The sequence below is a fragment of the Eulemur rufifrons genome, chromosome 6 (assembly GCF_041146395.1).
Source record: "Eulemur rufifrons isolate Redbay chromosome 6, OSU_ERuf_1, whole genome shotgun sequence".
Taxonomy (NCBI): Eukaryota; Metazoa; Chordata; class Mammalia; order Primates; family Lemuridae; genus Eulemur; species Eulemur rufifrons.
This window is the reverse complement of record NC_090988.1, coordinates 6521031-6546327: the sequence shown is the minus strand read 5'-3', so window position 1 is coordinate 6546327 and position 25297 is coordinate 6521031. Positions and strand designations below refer to the sequence as shown.

Here is a 25297-nt window from a genome sequence, read left to right as displayed (position 1 = left end):
TCTGAGCCGCAGCAGTGTCTTCCCAACTAGCCTACGCCTTCCTGGTTTGCTCACCCCAATCCGTTCTGCAAAGTGCAGTGAGAACAAGAACCAAAAATGTAAATCATGATCCCCACCCGCACCACATGAAGCACATCAGTGGTGTCCCATCCTTTCTAGAATAAAGACCTTCAAGATTAGCATGACCTTTGAAAGCTGTCCTCATCTTCTCACTCCTTCCCAGCCCGCCGACCTCATCTTGCACCACACTCTTTCCTCTACCCTCCCGCCAGATGGGAGAACCTGCTCTGATGTCTCCTGCCGAGCGACCTTTGCATGTGTCCTTCACTCTGCCTCTTCCTCTGGCCTTCCCCCTTGGGTTTGGATAATTTCAACTCCTTCTCCTTCACGTCTCTGCTCTGTGGCCACTTTCACAAGGAAGGCTTCACCAGCCTCCCTGGCAAGATCAAGCCCTGCTCACAGGCAATCATAGCACCGCACACCTCCCTGTCCACGGCTCTAGTTCAGTTGAAATTTCACAATCATATGGGTGTTTGTTTGATGAGTGTCTGTCTCTCTCATGGGACTGTAAACTTCACAAGGGCAGGGACCATAACACTTTTGTTCAGGAACACATTCCCAGTGCCTAGTATGGTACTTTTCACATAGTAGTCATTCGGTAACTCACACACTGAATAAATGAATATGCTTCCTACTGTAGAGCATTTAGCATGAATAAGTCAAGCTCTCTGCCATTCGGACTCCCACAGCCATGAAACAGCAACTCTGACACAGGCTGGACTATGAAAGGTGACTAGGTACAAGAAGTGATACAGAGCCCTCTTTCTACTTCCTCTGATTTACTGAGCCCCTTGTCACCTTTTCCAGATGAACATCAACTGGTTTAAGTAGCAAATGGCCGTACATGACTCCTGGGCCATTGCCATTTTCCTTCCCCTACACCAACACCTTACCTCTTATGAACAGCAGAAAACCTCCTTATACTGGTACAGTTTTTACTTTTTGGCACCATGGCCATGATGCTAAATTTCAAATAATTGGGGCCACTTCAGCAGACACCCTGATTCAATGTGCTGAGTAATTTCAGTTTGTATTAAACCAATAGCCCACATTAGGGCCCACATCTGTGTTTACGGAACGACTCGCACTCTCAGGCGTGTCTGTCGCAACGTGTGATGTGAGATCCAAAAGTGTGCGGCTCCAGCTCCGAGCTGCGGCATGTGTGTTTGGTTGGTAGCTCAGAGCTGGTGTTTATTGACAAGCACGAACGCTGGAATGAATAATCATTATAAGCATTCCCTGCACATTCCCATCCCCAAGCCTCTCCGGCCTCACTCTGCAGATGGGGAAGCTGTTGGGCACGCCGCCTCAGGGGCCCAGACGCCTGTGAGGAGTCAGCGGGATGGAACAGAATGATAGCGTAGCATGGGCTGACACTTGGTATTTGTGTGACCTTGGCTGGTGACTCGCTCATTTGTCCATTCATTCTATCCACTCACTCATTCATTCAACAAACACTGTTTGAGCACTTGCTCTCTGCCACGTGCCAGGCACTGAGGACACACTGGAGAACAGAATGGACGCAGTCCCCGCCTTTATAAACCACGGTCTAGAGAGGAAGGAGAGATAAAACCAGCAGTAACTTTACAATAGAAGGACTCACAGTGTTAGGAAACAGAGGCCCGGGACCGAGGACTTGTGTAATAAACAGCAGGCCTCTCCTACTCTAAAGCATCAAGGATGATCTCCCGGGAAAGCAATATTTAAGCTGAGCTCTGAAGGATGGAAAGGATGTTGAGCCAGAAAAAAAATATGAGAGGATCAGAAATTTCCAAGCTCAGGTAACCTGACAGGTGAAGCCCTTGAGGAAGGAGAGAACTCGGTTTGTCTGAGGAACTGAGATTGTCCAGAGTGACTGAAGCTGAGAGCCGGAAGGGCAGAGAAGCAGAGACGAAGCTGGTTGGGGAAGTGAGGCCAGATCATGGCCTTGTGGACCATATGAGGGATTTTGAACTCCAGTATTCTAGAGCCAACCAGAAGCCAACATAGGGTTTTAAGCAAAGCACAGATCAGATCACGCTTGGGCAACACCTACCCCGCCTACCTCACAGTCCCTTAGTGAGGAATTAATGAGACCAAAGGTAAATTTTCTGGGCAAGCCATAAAGCATGAGACTGCTACAACATTTGGTCGAACCCCCAAGTGTGGTAAAACAGCGTTTGTAAATTCCCCAGAAATAAAGTTTCAAGAATCACCCTCAGGCCATTACAGACTGTCCCTGGAAGTGCCAACTATCCTGGTTTTCTCCGTGTTGGATTCAGTGTGCAATCCAATTGTCACTTATCATTTCCCACGAACACGCAAGCAGCCGGCCCAATCAATGGCCTGTGTCCTAGTGCATCGATTCGTCGTGGCCTTTCCAGGGGTCTCTCCGCACAGCATCTCTGCTCATTAAAAGGAGTGTGCCTGCATCGTAAGGATAATGCTTTGCACTCACCCGGCACATTGCCCAGGGGTGTCTCAAAGCATTTTGCAAACATTTAATTAAGTTAGTCTAATGACTGCAGGGAACTCCCCAGCCTCTCAACACCAAAGGGTCTGGGTCAGGGGGAGCTGATGGGAGACGAGTGCAAACCCTGCCTCTAGCACCCACGGGCTCTGGGGCACAGAGCGAGTTGGCAGACGCACAGGTCTCCATATTCACACACGTGTGCAGCCGTGTCTGGCACGGCAGCACGTGGGCCTGTTGCCACGTGTGCCCGTAGGGAGAGCACCAAGGCTGGGGGCCACAGCTAGAGTTCTGAACGGGCAGCAATCGAAGACAAGAGGAAGGGGATTGCAGACATGATGTTGAGAGCAGCTAAACTCTGGCTTGCGAGCGCCTGTGCGGCGTATGTGGTTGCGAGAGCTGGGGCGGGGAGTGGGGGGACAGATCTATGACTGGCCAAGGTGGTGAGGGTGAGAAGAGGGAATGTCCAGTCTCACACCTGTGGGAAGGTAATAGTAAGCACACTCATCTTCAAGTTGATCTCTGCTTTAGTGTTTCTTTCTGCTCCATTCTCAGAGCTACCGAGCCCTACAAACAGCGCCGTCTTGGGGTCTTTGGTGAGCCGTGTAGAAATCTAGCAAGCGGAACTATATCCATGCCCTGCTGTGGTACTGCCTCCCTGCCCCGTGGGGAAAGGCAGAGGCCACCAAGATTTTACAGATAGGGAGCAAATTTTAAGTCTGAGTCTCCCACCAGCAACACAAAAGGCAAGAGGGACAAACGTCCTCGGGACCTGGCGCTGCACTGAAGGATCGGGTCCAGAAGGACCGGGAGAGCAGAGCGGGCCCAAGGATGCCAGTCCACCCAGCCCTCCCAGTCCGGGTCTGGAAGGTGCCTCTCAGCATCCCCAGGTGCTAACACCCCCTGCTCCTGACAGCCGGGCTTGTCAGCAGCCACGGACCACCTGGGACTGACACTTGAGTTCCCTGACAGGCCTGGCGGTTTGTTTCCATCCCTCCTCTCCTCCCAGCCGCAGGCAGCCGCGGTGCACAGCAGCAGTCCCTCTGCAGACAGGCTGTGGGCTGGTGGCCCCTGTCCGGTGAGCCTCAGGAAAGCCAGAGCCCACGGGCCGAAGGCGATCACGGGCACAAGAAGCCACTACATGGAGGTCCATCTGCCCAGGGCTGATGTACAAGTCCACATACCCAGCACCCTGCCAAAAATATCGCAAAGCAACCTTGGGGGAGACCAAAGAGCCATGCCTGATGCCCTCGTTTTCCACAGCAGAAAACCAAGGCCCAGGAAGCTCAAAGTCAGGATGCTTATTCCACCGGGGTCAAAAAGAAAGAAAAAGCTGAATAATTCCCTGTTTTACTGGATTTAAGATTTTTGAGATGGAAGAATTTTTTTTAATTGATGTATTTTGTTTAACCAAAACCTATATAAAGTCCTGTTGAATAAAGGAATGGGTGGATTGTATTTTGCTAATTTTCGTCACTGTAGCAAAGACATATGAGAGTCAGTAGGGCTCTACCCTCTCCTCCTCCTTCGTCCATAATGAGGAATGTCCTCTCCCTTTCTGCATGTGTGAGCGGCCTTCTCTCTTTGCCCTATGCCTGGGAGGCCAGGATGAGTTTTTTTATGACAGAAATTCAGAAATGTTTTCCTTGTTATCATCTATCCTAGGTTTTTGGCTACTCTGTCCAGTTGGAAACAAGGAGTGTACATAGCTGGAACCCATTCTGCAGATTGGTAAGCTGAGACTCAGAGAATGCTTTGACCCAACTAAATGAACCTCAAAGAGCAACTAATCAAAGACTCGAACTTCTCAGCTTTCAGCATGCTCAGAGGCTCGGGCAGAGTCCCAGCCGATGGCAAGTGCGCTCTGCCCCCGGGAGCCCCAACACAGCTTTGAGGCTGTAACCATGAGGGGTAGTTCCCAGTGGCCAACGTGGGACACCCAGGCCCAGAGCTGCTAGACAACAAATGCAGGCAAGTGCCAGCTGTTTAAGGAATCTCCTTCTGTAATTTTCTAGTACAGGGGATGCGGCCCAGGGTGCTAAGAAGGAAACAAAGCAGGAAGGCGGACAGGACTGAAGCCACACGGAGAATCTCAAGCCACCCAGAGTCTCTGATTAATCCCAGGCTGAGTGATGCTGCCCTGCTCCAGGCTACTGAGGAAGCGTCTTTATGAGGCAGCAACACGTGTCTCCTGCTCAGCGCCTGCTGTCGCCACTGGGCCAAAGCTGAATGCGGACAGAAGTGGCCTGACCTTATCAGCATGTCAATCATTTTTAAGGGATTGGGGGCCACATGACAGCCTTCGGGGAGGGGGCATGAATCTGTGATTGGCTGAAGGGTGACGAATGAGGTCTTGGTCCTGACCGGACTCTCGGTCCTCATTCCTGTCTCTTCCTTGGTCAGTCTGGGGCTCAGGTTCTCCCACTTGATCCCTCGTGCACGCCAAGCAGTTCTAGCAGGTTCATCAGCCTGCTGGTGAGAGGGTCGGGGGAAGGGAATTTGCCAAAACTTGGCTGTAGAGCCCTCCCCCAGATCTTACCCCGAAACCAAACACCCCAGCCCAAAACCCTGAGATTTCAGGACTTCACTGAAGGAATAAAGATGGAAGAAGCTGTGTGCTGGGGAAGGAGGAACCCTAAGCCTCAGGGAAATTTCTGTCCAAGCCCGGGGTTTTCTGGCCCTAAACAGGCAAGGTGTGGGAGATGAGGCTACTGCCAAGAGTCCAGGCTTGCAGATCCGTGCACGAGGACACAGCTCGGTCCAGGCTGGGCAGATGAGGCCTCCTCACAGCTACCTGCCTTGCTCAGAGTCATAGGAGAGAAGCTTCAAGCAGGGTGGGCCGCAGAGGAGGGGATAATTGGAGGAAAGAAGCCCCCCAGGTTAGCAATCCTCCCGTCAGCGAGCTGGACCCCTGGCAGGCCTCGGGCTGCCTGCTGCTTCCAGAACTGAGCCTCCTCAGCCCCACCCCGCCTGCACCACGGCCACCATTCTCAGAGCTAGAGGAGAAAAAGGACAGGCAGAAGACAGGCTTTGACCCCAGAGCTGCAGGCCATCGACACTGCTTTTTAAACGACAGACAAAGTGGCCTGGAAGTCATCGGAAGGGCCTGAGATGCTGGTTAACAATGCTTCTGGCAGAGATGGGGACGGGGACTCCACACTTTAATCTGCCTCCTCCCCCTAGGTGGTTCTGATGCAAATGTCCAGGTGTCACTTCTGTATTACCACCCTATTCATCTTCCCACAGAGCCTCCAGACCCGAGGGCAGACCCTGTCTCTCCTCCTACCTGGGAGAACAAACTCACTCCCCCGTCTCAGGCTGTGCCCCTGGCGTGACAATCAGCCTGGCACCCTCAGCCTGCTGCCTGCCTTAGGTGTGGGCTCCTCACAGTCTCCACTGGTGACCATCTTTCCCATCCCAGAGATTCTGCTTAGAAAAGCAATTTATGGCCATCAGTCTCCCCCTGGAAGGCACCAGACGACAACAGCATTAACCTTAAAATTATTCTGGGATGGAACCATGTTTTACCAAGAAATAGAAAGCTGCAGAATAAAACGGCGTGGAGGCCTAACCGGGTCAGGGTTGCATTATTGCATTAGCCTTCCGTCTTTAGACGCAGGGAAACTAAATGGCTAACAAGCTGGTATTAATCCCGATGGGAGAAAAAGCATCATTTGAAAAAAAAGAAAAAGAAGAAGAAGCTCTAAGCTATAGCAGAGGAGGTGAAAGAGACGAGAAAGAAGTCACAAGTAAGCCACTGCAGCTCATCAGAAGTTTCGGACCCAGCCAGGTTCCATTTCCCACGGGAACGCCTGCAGATGTGATGTTTTCTTTCACTCTGCTTACACCTTCTAATGCCAACTTTTCCTGCCTCCTGTTCTGGATCTCTCCTGCCAGGTTCCTGGCACAATTAGCATAAAGAGCAGGTGACAGATTCTGTGCAAAGACGGGACACAGGGCTGTGCCTGGCCCTCCCCAGAGGACCAGGGAGGTAGCTCAGCATCAGCAGCCACCAGGCAGCTCAGGAAGCTCAGACACAGGGGCTCAGGAAGCCCGGGTTCATCCCCCTTCCACACAGCCGGCTGTAGGTATGGGTGCTTCTCCTGCAACAAGCTCTGCCTGCTCCCCACCAAGGCAGTGGAGCTGTGCTTTAGGGTGCCGTGGGACCCCTAGAGGGAGATATCACCCAGTTCCTGACTTCCTTCAGGGTGCACTGCAATGCAGCTTCTGCCGAGGGGGGCTCACTCCCTCCCCTTGCTCAAGTGTAATGCTCTGATTTCTGCCGTGAGGGGCGCATCCACACAGCCAGGATTCCCTCGGGGTGGGGGTCCCCATGCTTGCGCTGGCACCGGCACTGTGGGAGGAGGGGAAGCGGTGTGCGGAGGCCCCCAGCAGCTGCCGCCCAGGTCCAGCGGGGACTTGCATCCGCAGGAAAGTTTGTCTCCTGGAGCGGTGGGCCCAGGCACCCACCTGGCTCCTCTCTCAGGCTGGGCAGTACTGAGCGCTCTGCCTGCTCTGCCTTCCCGCCCAGACAGCCCGTCCAGGCTGAACCCCCTACCAGGCTGCTGGAATTTGGAAGAAGAACAACAACTACAATCGCCACTCTGAACTTCTCAGCCTAAGACAAACATCCGGGAACGTGATTATGCAGAGCCCATCTCTGCTTGAAAAAGTACTATCTTCAAAAGGCATTACAAAACATTAGTGGCTGGGTTTCTTTTTTTAGCCGATCCTCCCTGCTTTCTTCCCAGTAAACTTCCATTTTTCTGACTTCACTTTGGCAGTTTAGGAGCACTTAGGGAATTATGTTCTTAAAACCAAAACCAAAAAAAAAAAAAAAAAAAAAAACCGACCACCTTACCAAGTGATTCTGAATATATAAACATTAAATTGTGTGTTTTACCTATAAAAAGACAGGTAAGGTTTAAGAATCTGAGCATTCATGTCTTTGTATATATGTATGGGAATTTAGATTTATGCTAATCCTTAACCCAATACATGCATCTCAATTTGGGGAAAAAAAAATAAATCCTAACTGGGCTGGGGTTTAGCATGGAAACCCACAGACCCTTTGATGCTGCCTAAAACCTTGGCAAGCATAACCTACCCCCTTCAGCATTGTTTGAAAGGTGCCTGCGGGCATTCAGTGTCTGCTTGCAAAGGACTCCTGTGCAATTACCAAATCTATTAAGGCACCTTGGATTTTGCAACGCTGCCACTAAGCTTATTTTAGTAGGACTGCAGCATCTTACCTGTGTCACTGCAGATTTGTTTTCCCCAAACAAGTAACTGCTGTGAGAGGTAGGATCACATTTAAACCACTGGGCAAGGTAGGGGAGGGGCTGAGGAGATTCAGGTAAATCCAAATTCATGGTCCAGATTCCCAACCTTCCCTCAGTAGAGACATTCCAAATTCTTCAAGGAAAATTCACATTTCTGGTGTGAGGAGTAGGAGGGAGAAACTGAGAGGATTCTGAATTTCAAGGGCATAATCTGCCCATTTGGTGGAAGGATAAAGAAAGGATGGGAGGCAGGAGGAGGGCTGTGCAGACAAGAAAGGCAGGGCAGACTCATGAGCAGGGAAGGAATGGGGCGAGGAAGGCGCTCCGGGGGGAGTGAGTAGGGGAGAGCAGCAGGAGAGATCGCAAACGGGGAGGAGGAACGGAGGGAGGGGAGAGAGGGAAAGGGAGTGGAGGGAGAGAGAGAAGAGAGACAGGGAGAGAGATGGGAAATACAGAGATCTAGACCTATTGAGAGACAGAGAGAGACCAAGACTGAGAGAGGAATAAGGATTCAGGTCCCAACATAGGCGGCAAGAAGGATTTACGGCTAGGAGTTGCAACCTCTCTTCTCCTACCCCGGGGACGGCAACTGGTTAATGTCAGTTGGTGCCTTTCACAGAAACAGCAGTGCCTCACAGCACGGTGCAGATCTTGAACCCAGCTCACCGGATCCCCTGGAATAGAGCAAATCCCGTGCTGGAAGCATCTGCGTGCCTGTGAGTGAGCGAGCGAGTGTGTGTGCGTGTGCACAGCAAGCCCACCTCTCACTCACAGGCATCTCACACTCCCCTCCTCACCCCTTCCTCCTTGCCTCTCCTTCTTCCCCTGCCTCTTCTGCTCAGGCAGCGCACAATCGCCCCAGGAAAACACCCTTCCCTGGTACCTGGGATGAAGAGCAGGGCAGTTGTCGCGGAGAAGACGACCCAGTAGGCGGGATGGTACATCTCGACGCTGCGGTGCTCTCAGCTGCCGGGTTGCTACTGCTTCTGCTGCTGCTACCGCTGCTGCCTTCCTCTGTGCTGAATTCTGAGCAGGTTTAAATCCAATGTTTGCAAAGGGAGGGAGAGAGCAGGAGAGAGAGCGCGCGAGAGATGGGAGCAGGCAGGCAGCGTCTCTGATTTTTTTTCTTGCACATACACACAACTGGTAAGAATCATCAGCACCAATCTGCACAGGGCTCAGAGCAGACCTCCTCCAAGGCACGCATTGGCTCCACTCTCCTGAGCGACACAAGGAGACTTTCCTGTTTGGAAGGATTGACTCCGAGGGGAGTTGAAGCCTGCCCCTTACTCACCCCCTCACCGGGAGCCCAGCCCTGGCAATGGTATCTGTGTGAGTATGCCAGGGTGGGGCTCCCATGGGCACACACCCGCTCCTTGGTGGGCAGTGGGGAGGGCCTGGCGCTGCTGGTTTAGACCTTACCCCAGCAGGGCTCCGGGCACACCAGGAAAGGAAGGCTGCTTCTTGGCAGAAATGTGACCAATGCTCATGCCAATTCCTTATCATTCTTCCTTCTTCCTGGTCCCCAGGCAGGGATGCAGTAGGAACTGCAACCCACAGGACGAGCTCAGACATATAAACCTGCACCCCACTCCCCCATTCGGCCATTAAGAACACTTGGAAGCAATTTGGCTTTCCCAGCAGGAAGATGGGCATGTTAAGGTTTTTTCACCAAAGATTCTAGGAGAATTGGCCAGTTCCCCACAATTAGAGCATTCTGAAACTCTACCAAGACAAGATGCTATAGAAGCCCAAACAACTGCTATGACTGCAGCACAGACAGGGATATATTCAGACTAGATCTCAAGGAGGCAGCAACTCGCTAAAGTCATTGGAAATCAAGGCCACAGAAGGATACTTGTGGCTTTCTGCCTTCCTTTTTTTTTTTTTTTTTTTCCTATCTTTTTTTGCTTCTCCTTTTCATAGTCCAATGGGAACAGCAGTTCATACAGACAGTATTTCTGGGTGTGGAAAACCTCACAATTTTCCCCTCCTCTAAAAAGGCTTGCCCTAAATAAAGTGTGCTTAGGAGTGGCACGCGTTGCTGGCTGAGTAACACCACCAGTGAACTAGACTCTGAACTTGGAGGATCTGGCAGAACAGCACTGGGTATTACGGAAGGGCTAAGCTGACTCTTCTCGTCCCAGGGTGCCCTCCGAAAACCCCCCACAGTGCTAGGCTCCCTTCCCACCTCAGGTGTGTGCCTGCCTGGAGTTCTGTGAGTGGCTTTCCATGCAGGAGCGTTCCTCCCTTCTCCTTCACAGCAAATTCCAGTGTTTTCCCAAGTACCTGCTCTGTGACAGGTGTTCACGTGATTGTTGCAGTCAATCCTCCGCAGAGTCCTGCCCGCAGGCATCATTGCCCCTCGGTTTCCATAGGCTGAAACTGAAGTCCACAGAGATTCAGCAACTTGCTAAAGGCCACACAGCTAAGGACAGCCAGGATTCAAACCCAGGTCTGTCCTCCTGAAAAATCCACACAGTTGCTACTAAGCAGCCAATTGCCAACAAGTTATTTAGGGATAACTGAACTCCTCCCTTTCTGCATAACAAAGTTTGGTTGCTTTTAAAGAAATAAAATGGTTGATTACTTCCCTCCTTGTAAACAAGTTAGAAAACTTCAGTGGTCAAATAGAAAACACATGATGGTATCATTCTCTGGCTCCTACAGAATACCTATTTAATATAAAGTCATTTTTTTCAAGGCTGGAAATATGAAGAATATAATTTGTTCTTGTCTACAAAGGGCATATAATATATTTGAAGAGATTGGCCAAAAATTAGCATTTGTGAATTTGCAAATGTACATAAAATAGGGCACCCGCATACTAAGTATTACAGTCAGATTCTGTGTAGCCAATCCTTGCAAACATGCCATTCACAAGCAAATTGATCTGTGAATCCTTTGAACCATGCTGGAATCCTACAGAAGTTCAGAGGAATTATCACCGTGGCCGAGTCTGCTGGGGAACACACCTGGCTTGCAGTGGGTGGGAGGGGTAGGACGGGTCCTAGAAATGCAATGGTGTCTCAAGGAGGGGGCAGGGCAGACACAGGCAGACTCTGCAGGGAAAAGCTGGGAGACGGAGAGAGAAGGACCTTGGATCCTAGACCAATGATTCAGAAATTCCCTATTGCTGCTGGGAAAAGTTAATTTCTTTTTGAGCAGGGGAGTGCTGTGAATGAGGGGGAGTTAATTTATGGAAATTAATTTGGGTGAAGTGTACAGGATGGATGGAGGCAAGCGTGCTTGTTAGGAGGTATGGCCCAGGTTTGATAGATTCAGAACCAGGAGGCGGCAGTGGAAGAGGAACAGAAGGAGGCCGTGTGTGAAACGTGGAAGTGTCAGCAGGACCTGGTGACTGATGGCATCGTGTGAATCACAGACACCGTGTGTTCACTGGCAGGCCTAAGGTTTTTAAAAATATCATCACACTTAATCTCTAGCCTTGTCCTCCAAGAAGGTGTACTTATGCCTTTTTGAGAGATGAAGAAACCGAGATTCAGAGAGGTTAGGTAATTTAGGTTAGATCACACAGCTAGTTAGTGACACAGCCAAAATTCAAACCCAGGTTTTTCTGTTTCCAAAGTGAAAACCTCCCTAAAGAGAACTTATAATATTGAGCACTATCATTTTGTTGAATATCCATGTAAGCTGAAAATAAAATCCTAAGCCATCCTGCTACCTAAACAGACCCCCCTTCTTGGATTAGGGACCACAGAACAACCTTAAAAATGAGTTCCCAGCCATGAAGGTAAGGGAGATCGGACGTGCCTAGTTACACCTCCTCCCTTTTGGAGTTCAGCACAATCGACCAGCACTAATGTTAAAATAGAGATCATAAAACTGACTCTTTGTGACAATAAGATACTAAATTATTAATAGGACCTAAGACAGTGCGGGGGCCAAAATTAAATCACACCTGCAGGCCATCAATTTGCTTAACCAATCACTTGAGTCAGTATGTAGTGGCTTGTCTCTAATTAACAGACTTTCATATCTTAACTTAAAACATTCCAAGTCTTTAGACAAAACTTTATTTTTTTAACTAATTACAAATCAAAAAATTCTCTGAACCCACCTATAACCTCTAAGGCCCCTGCCCCTGCTTTGAGATGTCCCGCCTTCTCAGGCCAACCCAATGAACACAGGACATGTATTGATTTATGACTTTACGTGGAAATTTTGTCTCCCTAAAATGTATAAAACCAAACTGTAACCTGACCTTTATTGGGCCAGTCTCAATCCTAGGAATGTCGTGGAGATTTTCTCCTAATTCTCACTGGACCCTTACCGCCACCCCATTTCACAGATGGAGAAATATACCAGGTTATAGAAAGTCCCAAGTCGCTCCTCCAAGATTAATAAGTACCAGAGAAATCTAAGTCTTTCCTACTTCAAAGTTTATGTTCTTTCACTTTTCCCTGTCAGCTATAGTTTTGTTTTAAAAACACCCATTTATTCTGCCAACCTCTTTCCTAATACACACACAAACACACACACATACACACACACCCTGAACCTCTTAATTAAATTCACATTTAACAAACTTCAATGTATATCAGGAAATAATTTATTTTTAAAAATGTGTATGCCTAATAAAATGTTTCTGAAGGAAACACATAAATATGTATTTTCACTGATAATTCTTCTCGGTCTATTATATGATTAAAACATATGTCTCTTTTATTTAAAAAAAGTAGAGGAAGAAATGTATAATGCATATTTAATCAATAGATGGCACCAACTCTGAAAAGAGATATTACGGTCTACTGGGTCTATTTAAACATCTTAAAAAAATACAAATACAAATAAAAATGCTTCGATGCATATTTACTAGAGGGACGGTTCTCTTCTCTGGGGTAAATAATATGCAATTTTATACCTTCTGTGAATCTTTTTTTTTTCTTCCTCCAAAGCAAACAAAATCATCAAAACTGTGTTTAAATAGCAATAAGGTAGGGGAACAAACCAACCGAGACCGGGCAATTGTGCGAGACGCTGATTGTCACACTTTACTTCTGCCTGGACTCCTTTCCTCTCACAGCTTCTTAGAGGCGGAGGGGAAATGGGAATGTGGTCAGGGCGGGTCCCCCTGCCATCAGAGGGGCCCCTGTCATCAGAGAAGCCTGGGCCCCAGTCCTGCCTCTTGCCCTACTAGCTGTGTGACTTTGGGCAAGGGTATGGGGACTCCCTCTGATCCACATTCTGTTTCTTTTTTATACAGAGCACATGAATGAAGCGATTACCTTTTAGTACTTCACACACTCATCCATTCATGAAACAGGTATTTATTACGAAGCTACTCTCAGCCAGGTACGTACCTACTAGGTGTTATATATGCGAGATGCGATGTGAAGCAAGATTAGACTGTCCTCTTCCATCCAAAATTCGCAGAGTACTGGAGGAGACAAACATTACATCGTTAATCATATAATCAATGACGTTTGTGGCAAGTGCGTGTAGAAAAAGTACAGGTTGATAGGAAATCCGGAGACACAACTAACACACCTGGGGAGGGCACAGAGTGTGGGGGCTGCCCTGAGGAGGTGACTTCTACGCTGTGATCCCAGCAAGAGCCATCCCCAAGGAGGGAAAGCTGAGATTGTTCCTGGCAGAAAAGAAAACATCAAGTGCAAAAGCCCGGAGCAGGGACTGGACCTGTGTAGACACTAAAAGTTCTTTAGTGCGATTCACATTCATCCAACCTTTTATTGAAATAAACTCTACAGTAAATAGTGCTAAGATGATAGATTAGTGCACTTGGAGCCTGGCAATGGGGCAGGAAGGATGAAATTTTAGATATTGAAACACTGGGATTTTTTGCCGACAAAAAATAAAAAGGGGAAGATGATAAAACCTTACAGATTAAAATCTGACTCTACCACTTATCTCTCAATATTCCAAAATGAACTGGAGCCTCCCAGGCTGTAAGTGATTCCCTACGAGTAAGTTAAAGACCCTGGGAGGCCCATTAACTCCTTTAAATCACATAGGTGCCATTGAGTTCAAAGGAGCAATAATTTATTAAATGACTGGCTTATGACTAGAAGAATAAGCCTTTCTTCTGAAGTCAGAGACTCACTTACAATGAGTCACTCCTACCTCTGGACTCAGGTCTTAATCTATTTCTGATACTTCCCCAAACTTTTAATATGTTCACAAAACATCTCAGTCATGCCCAAGATACTGTAACTGCTCTATGAACAAATTTCAATGACCCCTGTATGATTTTTTTATAATTCTCTCCCTTAACTAACTACTGGACCTTTCAGTTGTTTCCCAGAAAAGGTGGATTTTCTGCAAGACAAAGGAGCTGAGATTCTGAAGGGCTGTGGGCAGATTTCCTAAACCCAAGATTCACCATCCCCCACGACCGCCCCCAGAGCACACAGCCCCTTGTTAGTTACACCACGACCTGCCCCAAGGCACGTGGCCCCTCCTTCAAAAGCCCCAGAGAGACCGACTGAGGCAGCTTCTCCCAACTCTACTATACTAAAAAATTTTTCTTCCTTGGCAATCCCCATTGTCTCGATATTTGGATTTTTGTACAATGAGCAACTGGACCTAGACTGAAACCCCCTTGTGATTTTGACAACAATAGTTTAACAATAACTGCCATTTATGAAACACCCACCGTGTGCCAATTTTCCTGCGAGGTGGCTTGCACACCCCATGGCTTCTCTTCACACCAATCTCTTCCATGAAGTAGATGCTACAACACACACTTTACAGACACGTAACTGCGATTTCCCCAAGGCCACACAGAGCGCTGGCAGAGGTGAGCTTCATCCAGAGCTGTCTTATTCCAAAGACCAAATTCTTTCCAGCCTCCCTCAAAGATCTTTGATGCACTCACATGAAGTCATCGCAAGATTTGCTACTCAGGTGTCAATGTCACGCATTTATTTAAATTTAAAAACCTTAATCATAGTAATATCTTATATGGTTTATTGGGTTACTGGGTTACTAGTACTAAGTCGTTAAGATTGAAAACAGCTCTCCAAATCCCACTCCACAGAAGCAGCTACTCCCAAATCTCTGGCTGTTTCTTACAGTATTTGCATCCTTATTTCTTTTAAAGATGTGCTTATTCTTCCATTTCTTGATTTAATAATTATTAAAATATCTATTGACTCCCTGCTACAGAAGATGAGGATTTAGCCCCGTTCACCACCAACCTCACACCTCTTCTCCCTCCATTAACTCGATATAAATAATGGCACAATGTTTGATTCCATCGATACTTGGCATTGACATTGCTATGACTATTAAACTATTGTCTTTCTCATGCAACTTTTTGCTTTTCCTGGAGATAACATTTGCCTTTTTGTTTCAATTGCTTTATTTTCTATGGACTTCCCATTAAATCTCCCCAAACTTCCCGCAAAGCTCTAAAATTTCTCTCAGTATAGTCGAATAAATTGAGTCATCTATTAGTATCATGTTTTAAAGGCATTCCCTAGAACGTCCCTTCACCCTGAGCTGCACCTCTTGTCTGGGATCTCCTTTTACTAAAAACGTGCAATGGCCTGTGTTTCTCCCTTGTTTTTTGGATCTAGGTTTTCTTCTCCCTTGGTGCACTTGCTTGTTTTAATGCAACACCTCTTTTTATCAATTGCTGAGAAATCATACACAGGTGATCATTTGAGAGGACCCTGCACATTTGAAAATGGCTTTACTCTTACCTCACGCAACTTATATATAACGAGTTCAGCTGCAAATCAAATTCTAGCTTGAAAATGAATATCTTCCCTAAATCTTAAAGCCATGTTTCCATTTTCTTCTAAGTTTAAGCATTGCTGTAGAAAAGTCTGATGAATGTCAATTTAAGTTTCTTTGTATGTGAAACGGCATTATTATCTCTCAGTAAACATTGAGGGCATTCTCTTTTTCCATGGCTTCTCCAAATTTCATAAAGATATTTCTTAATGTAGATCTGTTTCCTTTCATGGTGTCAGGCACTCTTTCAATATGGAAAATTTCATGTCCTTCGACACTGGAAATTTATAATTTTTTTTTTTGTATTTCAAATATTTGTCTTTGAAATGTTTCTCTCCTCTATTTTATTTGCCCTTTGTTTGTAGAATTCATTTTAAAAAGATATTAGAGCATCTGGATTTTTTATATATATATTTTTTCCTCATCCCTTTTTCATCAAGATGTCCTTGACTTTAACTTCTTCTACTGACTTTTAAAAAATTATCCTAGCAAATTATTAATTTCAAGTGATCTTCCCTGTTGTCTGATTTTTTTTATAGTGCTCTACTCTTGTTCCATGGTCACGATATCTCTTATCTCTTTCTAAGGATACTAATTAAGGCTTTGTAAGTTTCCTTTTGCTTTCGATACAGACTCCATTTCCTCAGAGTCCTGTTTTCTTTTTTCCCCCTCAGTTACCTTCGTCTTTGGCTTTTATGTAGGAAAACTTTCTCAACTGGCTGGTGATCTTTGGTTTTCCTTTTATATTTAAGAGAAAAGCATTTACAGACTGACTGGTATCTCTGTGCTCATCTGTGGAGTTTATCTACTGGCAGACCCTTTACAGGCCCTCAGGGGAGGGGCAGGCCCTGGGGTCCTTGCCCTCAAAACACCAGTAGTTGTAGGTCCTGAGCCAGACCCAGACCGGCTTCTCCACAGACTCCTTCGTTCTCTTGCCAGGAGGGTAAAATTCTGGCTTCTGCCATGTGGGAGGAAGACCCAGAGGGTTTTGCCATCCAGGATGGAGACATGGAGACTGCCAACCTCTCTGTTTGCAACAGGACTCCTCAACTCTCTCCTGCAGCTGAGACCGGAGTCTCTCTTCTTAATTCCTCAAAAAATAAACTGGTTCATGCTAAAGTGGGAGGATCAGAGAGCTTTGGGGGGTGGGAGGGGCAGTGTCTAATACATTCAACCAATCCTGTTTCCAGCCCTCCCATTTCTGCTTGCAAGGTACCCTGTACCTCTCAACCCTGGTCTGTCCTGGCTTCAGTGGAAGAAACCTGCATAGTCCCGTCTGCCATGTCCCTCTGCAGAATCGTAAATTTCAGCTTTCCTTACTACATCAGTTGCTACTCATGCTTTGCCCCCACCTGAGAAAAATTCCATCTCCCACCCATTTTTATTTCCTCTTCCTTTTATTTATTTATTTTTTGGTCCTTTTTAGCCCTTTGTTATCATTTTTGTAAGATTAGAGGAGGCACTGCAGGTCAGCCCTCCAGGAGGAACTGCATCGAGTGCAGGCACTTAGCGGCTGCGACGTAGAAAAAATGACAAACATCATTCTCAAAACACCCGGAATATCAGGCTGTGTTTCCAGGACAAAACTAAAGTCCTCCATGAACGGGAGTCACTGAAATATGAGCTACCCTTGCTCATGTGCACGTCGGAGACTTGCACATTTATAATGTCATTTATTTGCTTCACCCCATGTGAGGTGACACACAGGAGGGCTTAATTAACTCCACTTCCCAGACAGAGAAATAAGGCAGAACTGACATGGAAAGATATGCCCCAAATCACAGCAAATCAAGGATGGAGCCAGGTCTAGAACACACATATCCCGGCTCCTAGGCCTTTCCTATCAGCCAACCCCAGCTATTGACAGCTCTTTCAACCATTATTGTTGTTGTTCACTCACAGCTCACATCATGATAAAGCCTTTTGTTTAGATATGCCTGATCCAATTTTAATGAAGTCCTGAAGAAAATAGCACCAGATTTTCACTTTTGTATGCAATTTTTCCCCCCAGAACATCTCTCAAGCAAGAGTTGAAATATCTTATGTAGTGGGGAGAGGGAGTTATTATCCCTTCTTTGAGGCTGAAGAGCAGGAAGGAAGAGCAAGAAAGAGGCCACACCACAGGAAGTGAGCAGGCTAGGCCAGCGTCAGCTCCAGTCCCTGCCCAGAGCGCCACCCGCTGTCTTGTCACCGGATTGGTCTCCCTTTCTCCTCTCTTGTAGTCTCCCCTCCTATTTCCTGTCCTCTCCCCTCTCCCCACCCTTCTCTAAATGAAAAGGCTACTCTTCTCTCCTTGACATCTTGTTAGACTGTGAATACACATCTATTGATTTGCATTTGGTGGAAGAAAAAGAGAAAGGGGGGTGGGGGAGTAAAGAAAAAGGAAAACACACAGTCACACATTCCCTGACTTTGAGGCTTCCAGGGGGACATGCTCAAGCAATGGCAGAGAATTTTAACTGCTGCGTCTCTTTCTGCCTCCCAGACCCTCCAGCCTCTCCATCGCACCAGCTGCTGCCTCCCTTCACCCCGCCAGGCCCAGGGCTCTCCGCTGGGAGAGAAGAGCTCGGCTTCACCCCTCCTCCCCTCCCGCGTTCAGGGATTGCTGACACTGACCCTTTGTGTGAGGCTCCAGACCAAAATAAGTTTTCTTGCAGGATGAGAGCTCAGGGAAGGCAGGAGACCTTGTTGTCAGCAAAGGCTGGCCCCAGAGACTGCATGACAGTGACTTCAATGGTTGTGCTAGCTGCTTTTACCAATTTTGAAATAAAGCCTGAGTAATTAAAAAGCATGCAAGTAGGGATCACACACCTAGGTTATGGTCCAGATTCTGACATTTTCTAGTGGTGAGGTACTTCATTCTACATTCTTCTCTTCCCAGAGACCAACACATAGCGCATGGAGAATGCACAAGTCTTTAAAAGGATTATTCCCCAGAATCCATTCCAAAGCTGCCCAGAGATGCAGGACAGGCTCTGCCTCGTCCCTGGCATCTTTCGGGTCCGGAGCTAATCCTTTGTGGATTAGTAAAAGTGGCCAAGGAATCACAGAGTTTATTACTTCAACTTAATATGCATCTATCTTTATGGAAAATTAAGTCAGCATCTAATCTTGGACCGTTTTAGCTTATTTTTAAGTAATATTTGCTGAGCATTCAATCAGTAACTGTTACTGAGTGCCCACTGTGCACAAGGAGAAGCTGAATCCACACAGAAGATTGAGCCCTGTAGAAGGCGGAGACTGGCCCACATGCAGTATTCCACGTTCCCCAGGGAAAGGAGGAGCAAACCAAGTGACAAGTGTCACAGCCATTGGAGAGGTATGAACGGTCGTGCCAATGCACCATGTTATTGTTGTGGTTGCTGATACGAAATCCTCCAGGCCCAGCAAAATCTGTGCGTTTCCCTAAGAATGCACTGACTATTAGCCAAAGATATTGGTGCCATTTAAATGAAATCAGCCAGCATGGTGTTTTAAATAATCCCTGCTCTGGTTCAGTCCACATGCACACTGGACCGAGCAGTAATGACAGAGGAAAAAAACAAACTTAAGCTACATCTGTTTGGACTGGAAATGGGGGCTGGCTCAAGACTGAAATGAATCTGACTTCCGTCCTCAGTCGAAAGTCGCCTTGCTTCACAGCAGACCGCAGCACTTACGGGAAGATGCCCGCCTGCAAAATTAGATTCTTCAGGCTTCACTAGGTACCTGTGTTTGACACACTTGCTTCTGTTTTCAATATTTTCTTGAAGGATGTAAGAGCCTCTGAGGCCTCCAAAGTTCAGTGAAACTACAGACCTGCAAGTTAGGATGTTAACCTAAAGATGCCCCTGCTCAGAAGTCTATACTATTGAACTGCAATTCTCACGGGGGGAAGTTGGGAAAAAAGCTTTTTGGCTTTTTGGCTTTTTTACTGAGTTACTGAGTGGGGCATGCTGGGTACTCCCTGGAATGAACAATGCTCTCCCAAATCTTTGTTACGCCTGGAACACAGGCGCTGATATAAAATGAGAATTCAGAGTGCGAGGAGAAGGTTTCCTGGACTTTGTTCTAGTAGAGCTTGGAGCAGAGGTTTGAATGGACTTATGTTTCTTTTGTTGCCTTTAACATAAACTACACGTGTCTCTCATTACTTCCACCACCAACAAAGGTTTCGAATTTGCCAGGAAAATTGGGCCTCTGGCCCTCGCAACCCTGGAGCAAGGAGGATGATTAAGTAGACAAATTTCAATGACCCTCAGTCTCTTTTCCAGATGAATCTCTTGTTGCCTGACATTAATATTTCCAGAGCCTGCTTAACTGCATATATTCTTATCCAAAATGTGTGGCTGGAGAAAATAACTTCATTAATGTTGTGGCAAAATACTGAAACAGGAGGTCAGGGGGTCAGTTGTCACAGCAGAATCCACACACAAGAAATGGCCTCTGCTACCCAGGGCGGCTCAGGCTCACTCAGGAACTCAGAGAATGTCATTACCATGTGTCCCTTTAGGAACCACCTGCCATCACAGCTGGAACCCACTAACACCATCAGTCCTGAATGTTCCTGGGTCCTGAATGCACGAGAGTACACCGTAGGCCACCCCCTCCCCACCCCGACAGGACAGTGCTGTTAGGTGGAACTCGATTAGTGGAGCCTTTTGCCAGGACCCGTGGGTGCCAGGGTCTGAGCTGAGGAAGACGGGGCCAGTCAGGCAGGCAGCAGCAGGGCCAGCCATGCCAAAGGGCACGCTTGACTCTGCATCTTCCTGGCCACAACCTTCGACCAACTTCAGCGTCAAGAACCCACAGCTCCTGCGCTCTGGTCTCTGACTGCAAAGAGGAAACATTTCTTCCACTGGTGCCTTCCTCAAAGGCGTCAGTAATCTCTCCAGCCACCTCCCAGGGAAGGAGGCTCACTCTCATACCCACGCTTCCAACGCCTGCCTTTCCGAGCAGAGTACACCAGGTTGCAAACTGGCAGCCTGAGGGCCCGATGCGACTCTCTGACAAGTTCTCTATGTCCAACAGTATTTTTTTAACGAAGTGTGTTGGCAGTATTTAAACATCTGCTCTTCCAGATTCTTAGTTTTTCGTGAAAAATCAGAAGACCTGGCCATGCTGATTCTTCATTCCATCCAAACAGAAATCCTGTGGAGGTCTCCTTACCCCTCATTACCTGCAGCCCTGTGGGGGCCTCTTCATCCATTTACATAACCTCCCCTCCTCAGACCCCCCTCAGTCCCATTTCTGGGGTATAGACACGCCCATTATTTACTATAAGCTTAAACACAGAGAATACCCTTATCCTGATCCAAGAAAATTCCAACAGAAGTTTAGAAATTATGCAACTTCCTCCCCCCCAGGTAAGAGAAAGAGCAAAGAGGTCATTTTGCAAGGGCTCAGTGTTACCCGTCGGGATATCTCAGCGTGCTGACCATGAAGCTTTCATTACATTTCTGTAATCAGTTGCAGATAATGCCAGCCTCCCAAGAGGGATGTTCATGTTCCAGGAAGCTTGGACAAAGAGGAGCAGGTGGAAAGCCACGTGTGACCTTCGTAGGCACCTGCAGGTAGAGGGGCCAGCAGAACACAAATGAACAACGTGGGTCTCTCTTCCGGAGCAGGCCAGGGGCTTGAGTAATAGCTGGGGGAAAGAGGAAGGCCCCGGAGAGGTTTCCTTAGTGACACTGAGACCTTTTTCCAGGATAGGAATGCAAAATGAGAGCAAAATGCTTCAGTGGCATATTCAAGAAGGCGAGAAACCTGTTTTTAAAACAACCACCCCAAATACCCTTGCCTTATTTTCCATGATGCTTCATCGCCTCCTTCTTAAGTAAAATTTTGTGGAAGAGACTCTCAAATTTGAATGATGATATAAAGAAAAGGCCTCATGGCCCACAAGGATGGAGAGAAAAGAGAGAAGGAGGGAGGGGGAGGGTACAGAAGCAGCTGGTTCCACAGAGTGAGAGCCAGCAGGACCGGGTATGATTTTGGTGTTGGGAGAACAAGGCATTTGGAAGCAAGAAGCCGCGCTGGTAAGCACAGCCCCTCCTCCCCATGCAGGCCAGGGAGCAGCCCAGACTGCAAGGGACTAATTTGTGTAAAGAGTCCTTGAGAGTTTCCATGTAACACAGACGTGGAAACATCACCTGGTGATTACGTACATGGCATCTCATGTACTCGGATCAGCTGAGAGTGAAAAGGGAACACAACAGGCTCCCGCCTTCTGCAAGTCCATGACCTCGTGAAGGTTCCTTACGTTATGCAAATTTCTTGCCTGGTGCAGGCCTTTTATCTTGTGCAGGCCTTGCTTTGTACAGGTCCCTTACCTCGTGCAAACTCCTTGCTTTGTGCAGGCTCCCCACCTTGCACGGGCTCCCCACCTTGCACGGGCTCCCCACCTTGGCCAGCTTCCCTACCTTCTGCAGGTTTCTCACCCAGTGCAGCTCGTTGCCTTGAGCCAGTCTTCTGGGAGAAACATCACAGTCCATGACATCACCGCCCACTGGGGACACTGGGCAACAGGAATCCCTTGTTGTTAGGATGATCATCACTTTTGCTTCTTGCATTCACACTGCTGTTCTGCACACCAACCTCAGTCTCCAGGAGGTATTTCCTAAGTATGTGTGGAATGAATACATGAATTTTATGAATAAATGAATGAACATCTGGGTTCCTGCAAAATCACTTTTGCAGCATCAGCCACAAACCATACTCACGGAGGCAGAATGCAATGGTGAAGACTTTGAGATCAGATAAGCCCCAATTGGAATTTAGCTGTGCAAACTTAGACAGGTGCCCTGACCTCTCTGAATCTCTATTTCCTTACCTGATGAATTAAGATAGGAGTGTTCGTCCTGCAGAGAGAGAAAGTCTGGAAAGTGCTTGCAAGCTCAATAAAGGGAAGCTGTTGCCATTACTGGCCCAGCGACAACCTGGCTTGTTGATTTCTGGCAAGTCTCAATCTCAGGCTGATCCTGCAGGTCCCCACTTGGAAATCTCCTGGCTCACTTGCATTCCAGGTGGAGACGACATCTCTACACCCCCCAGTGACCTCCAGCAGATTGCATCTCAGGATGTCACTTCTGGAAATTCTTCCTCACACTCTTTCTGGGGCCTGCATGTCCACGAGAAGTTTCCTTCCAGAGTGTGGGCTCGGGTGCAGCTACAGATGACTCCTCCAGCTCTTGCAGCCTAACTTTAGAGTCTCTCCTCCCTGATGTCTTGATTTGCTTGTTCAGCCTCCTTCTTGCCCGGCTCCCTGCACGCTTCGTCCTCTGCATGCCCCACAGCACGCCCTGGAGCACTTCATTCTTGGCTCTGGGTAGCCTGGGTTTTCTTATAGTCCTGTTCCAGCCACTAAAAGATCAGAAATGTGGGAACTTACATTTAACCCAGTCACAGGTAAGTTTTGTCTCAGTCAAGTGAGAAAGACATCTAAGAGTGGGGGTTAGGCCGTTTCATAAACAACTAAGAATTCTTCTTTCAAGCTGTTAAATAAACAGGTGAGCAGCTGGTGATGCAGAGGCAGCAGAACCTCGTAAGCCCCAAACGGACGTGGATTTGGGGTCTAGCTGTGACACTGAGTATCTCTAGGCGGGGTGCCCAGTCTCTGCCATCCTCAGTTTCCTCATCCGTAAAGAGAGGATAAGCAAAGTAACAATGTCCTCATGTCATTGTGAGAAATGAATGACCATGTGGGCTGAGCACGGTGCCTGGCACGTAGCCATCCCCGACTGGTGGCAGCCATCACCATCTTTGTAAGAGCAACCCGTCAGGATTTACTGAGCAACTATTCTGTGCTAAACGCTATACTAGGCACTTAAGATACAGCAGAGAGCACCACCAAATGAGGCCTCCTGAGTTTAAATTCTAGAAGGAGGTAGAGACTTTTGTTAAGTAATCCCACACATAGTTGTAAATTATAATTGTGACGATTGCACTGAATGGAGGTGCATTGTATTAAGAGAGGAGAAATGGGAGGCCTGACCCTGTCTGCCAGGCCAGGGAAGGCTTCTGTGAGGAGGAGTGGTTTCATCTGAGATCTCAAGGATGAGTAAAAGTAATTTAGGTCAGGGCAGAGAGGGCACAGGCAGAGGACACAGCACATGTGGGAAATAACCACAGTCCATTCAGGGCTCTGAAGGAAGGCCCAGGTGGCCAGGGCAGGTGAGGGCTGAGGAACAGGGAGGCCAGGACCTACAGAGACCTGCAGGCTCTGCTGAGCAGCTTGTCCACACCCCAGAGTGATGGGAGCCAGTGGGGTTTCTCAGTGGGGGTAGGGGTGTGGGTGACCCCTGGACACAGTGGGCAGGATAGACTGGAAGGGAGAAGAAGAGGATGTGGTGGGACCAGTTGGAAGTGCACCACGATGGTCCAGCCGTGAATGAGGAGGGCTTTGATGGCAATGGAGGTGGACACCCTTGCATGGCCTGTACCGGGTCTTAGCAGATACGACTCATGGGATTGGATGGAAAAGGGGACAAGGGAAGTAGAGTTTTCACAGCTGACGCCTTGGTTCCTGCTGTGTTTCTGCATGAACACAGTGTCAATGGCTGAGAAAGGACACACTGGATTCAGACTTGGTTGAAGGGACAGTTGCGGGCCTGGCTGGGAAAGCAGGGTAACACAGCAGCTGAGAGTTCTAGAGTCAAACTGCCTGGGCTCTAATCCCACAGCCATTTCCTACAGGCAGCAACATCGGAAACACTCTAAGCTTAGTTTCTTCAGTGCTCCCCACCCACCTCCCGTAGAGTCGATAGTAGTTCCCAGAGAGCAGACATGAAGCCACTAGCTCAGTGACAGGTGCGCCGTACCAGCTCACCACGCAGGGGAACCACATGCGAACTTCTCCTCATGCGCAGTAGCTTTTCCCTCTCTCTGGGTTTCTTCAGGTTCATGTAATAGAAACTTTTGCCTTCTCAAGAACAGCGATAAAGACGCTGTTGCCTTTGCTTGACCTCTCACTGCTCCCCCCACAGGAGTAAGATTGATTATCTAATTAGAGAGATGACAGAGATCTGGCGTGTCTGAGTCCTTGTTCCTGCACTGGGCAGGGCTCAGGCCTTGCCACTCTCTGCTCACAGGCATCTGTTCTCTTTGCCTCTCTTTCCCTGTCCCTCTCTCTGTCCCCATCCCTCTTTCTCTCTGCCCTTTCCCCTGAAAAGGACCATCTGTAGTTCATTTGTGGTCTCCTCTCTCCTCCTTCGTCCTCAGGAAGGGGAAGCCCCCGGCACGGCCTGTCCCTGCAGGCCACGGCCACAGTTGATAAATTATTCTGCCTGCGGCTGAATGAATAAGACCAATTGGGAGAAAGAAGGGTGTTAAACGAGAAGCTCATTTTGGACTTGAATCAAGACTGCATTCATTCTCCAATTCAGGTTTACCAGTAATAAAATTGACAGTTTGATGCCTGTTTGACTCGGTGTTTTTCAGTGAGTTCGGAACTTGGTGTGGAGAGAAAAATTATTAACTGTGCCCTTTCAGCTCAGCAGTAATTGCTGCCACCACAGATGTCACTGAATGAGATAATCTCAGGAAAAACACACAGGAATGAGAACCTAGAACTGAGTCCCAAAGCCTGGCTGAAAGAAGGAGTATACAGGACGTGGGAAGGGAAGGGAAGGTGGGTTACGATTGGGCTGCGTTACAAACCCAAGAGCAGAGACGGTCTGGAGGAGGAGGGAGTGACCAACAAGGCAGCCAAGGGATTGGGCGGGACGACTCTTAGCGCTCTTCTCTTGGGTTATCGTCAGGGAGGTCACAAATGGCCTTGGTAAAAACCCTTTTGTAGGAAAAAGGG

At 47.9% G+C, this 25297-nt stretch overlaps 1 protein-coding gene across 1 annotated transcript in view; it reads right to left on the bottom strand.

Moving 5' to 3' along the window:
* The window catches only part of LOC138383672 (opioid-binding protein/cell adhesion molecule), a 1040866-nt gene extending 1031959 nt beyond the window's left edge, over positions 1-8907 (bottom strand). Inside the window, exon 1 of the mRNA XM_069468678.1 lies at positions 8675-8907. Within this exon, the coding sequence (XP_069324779.1) occupies positions 8675-8735 (61 nt within the window). The 5' untranslated portion in view covers positions 8736-8907. The remainder of the gene's footprint in view (positions 1-8674) is intronic.
* Between the last annotated feature and the right edge of the window lie 16390 nt (positions 8908-25297).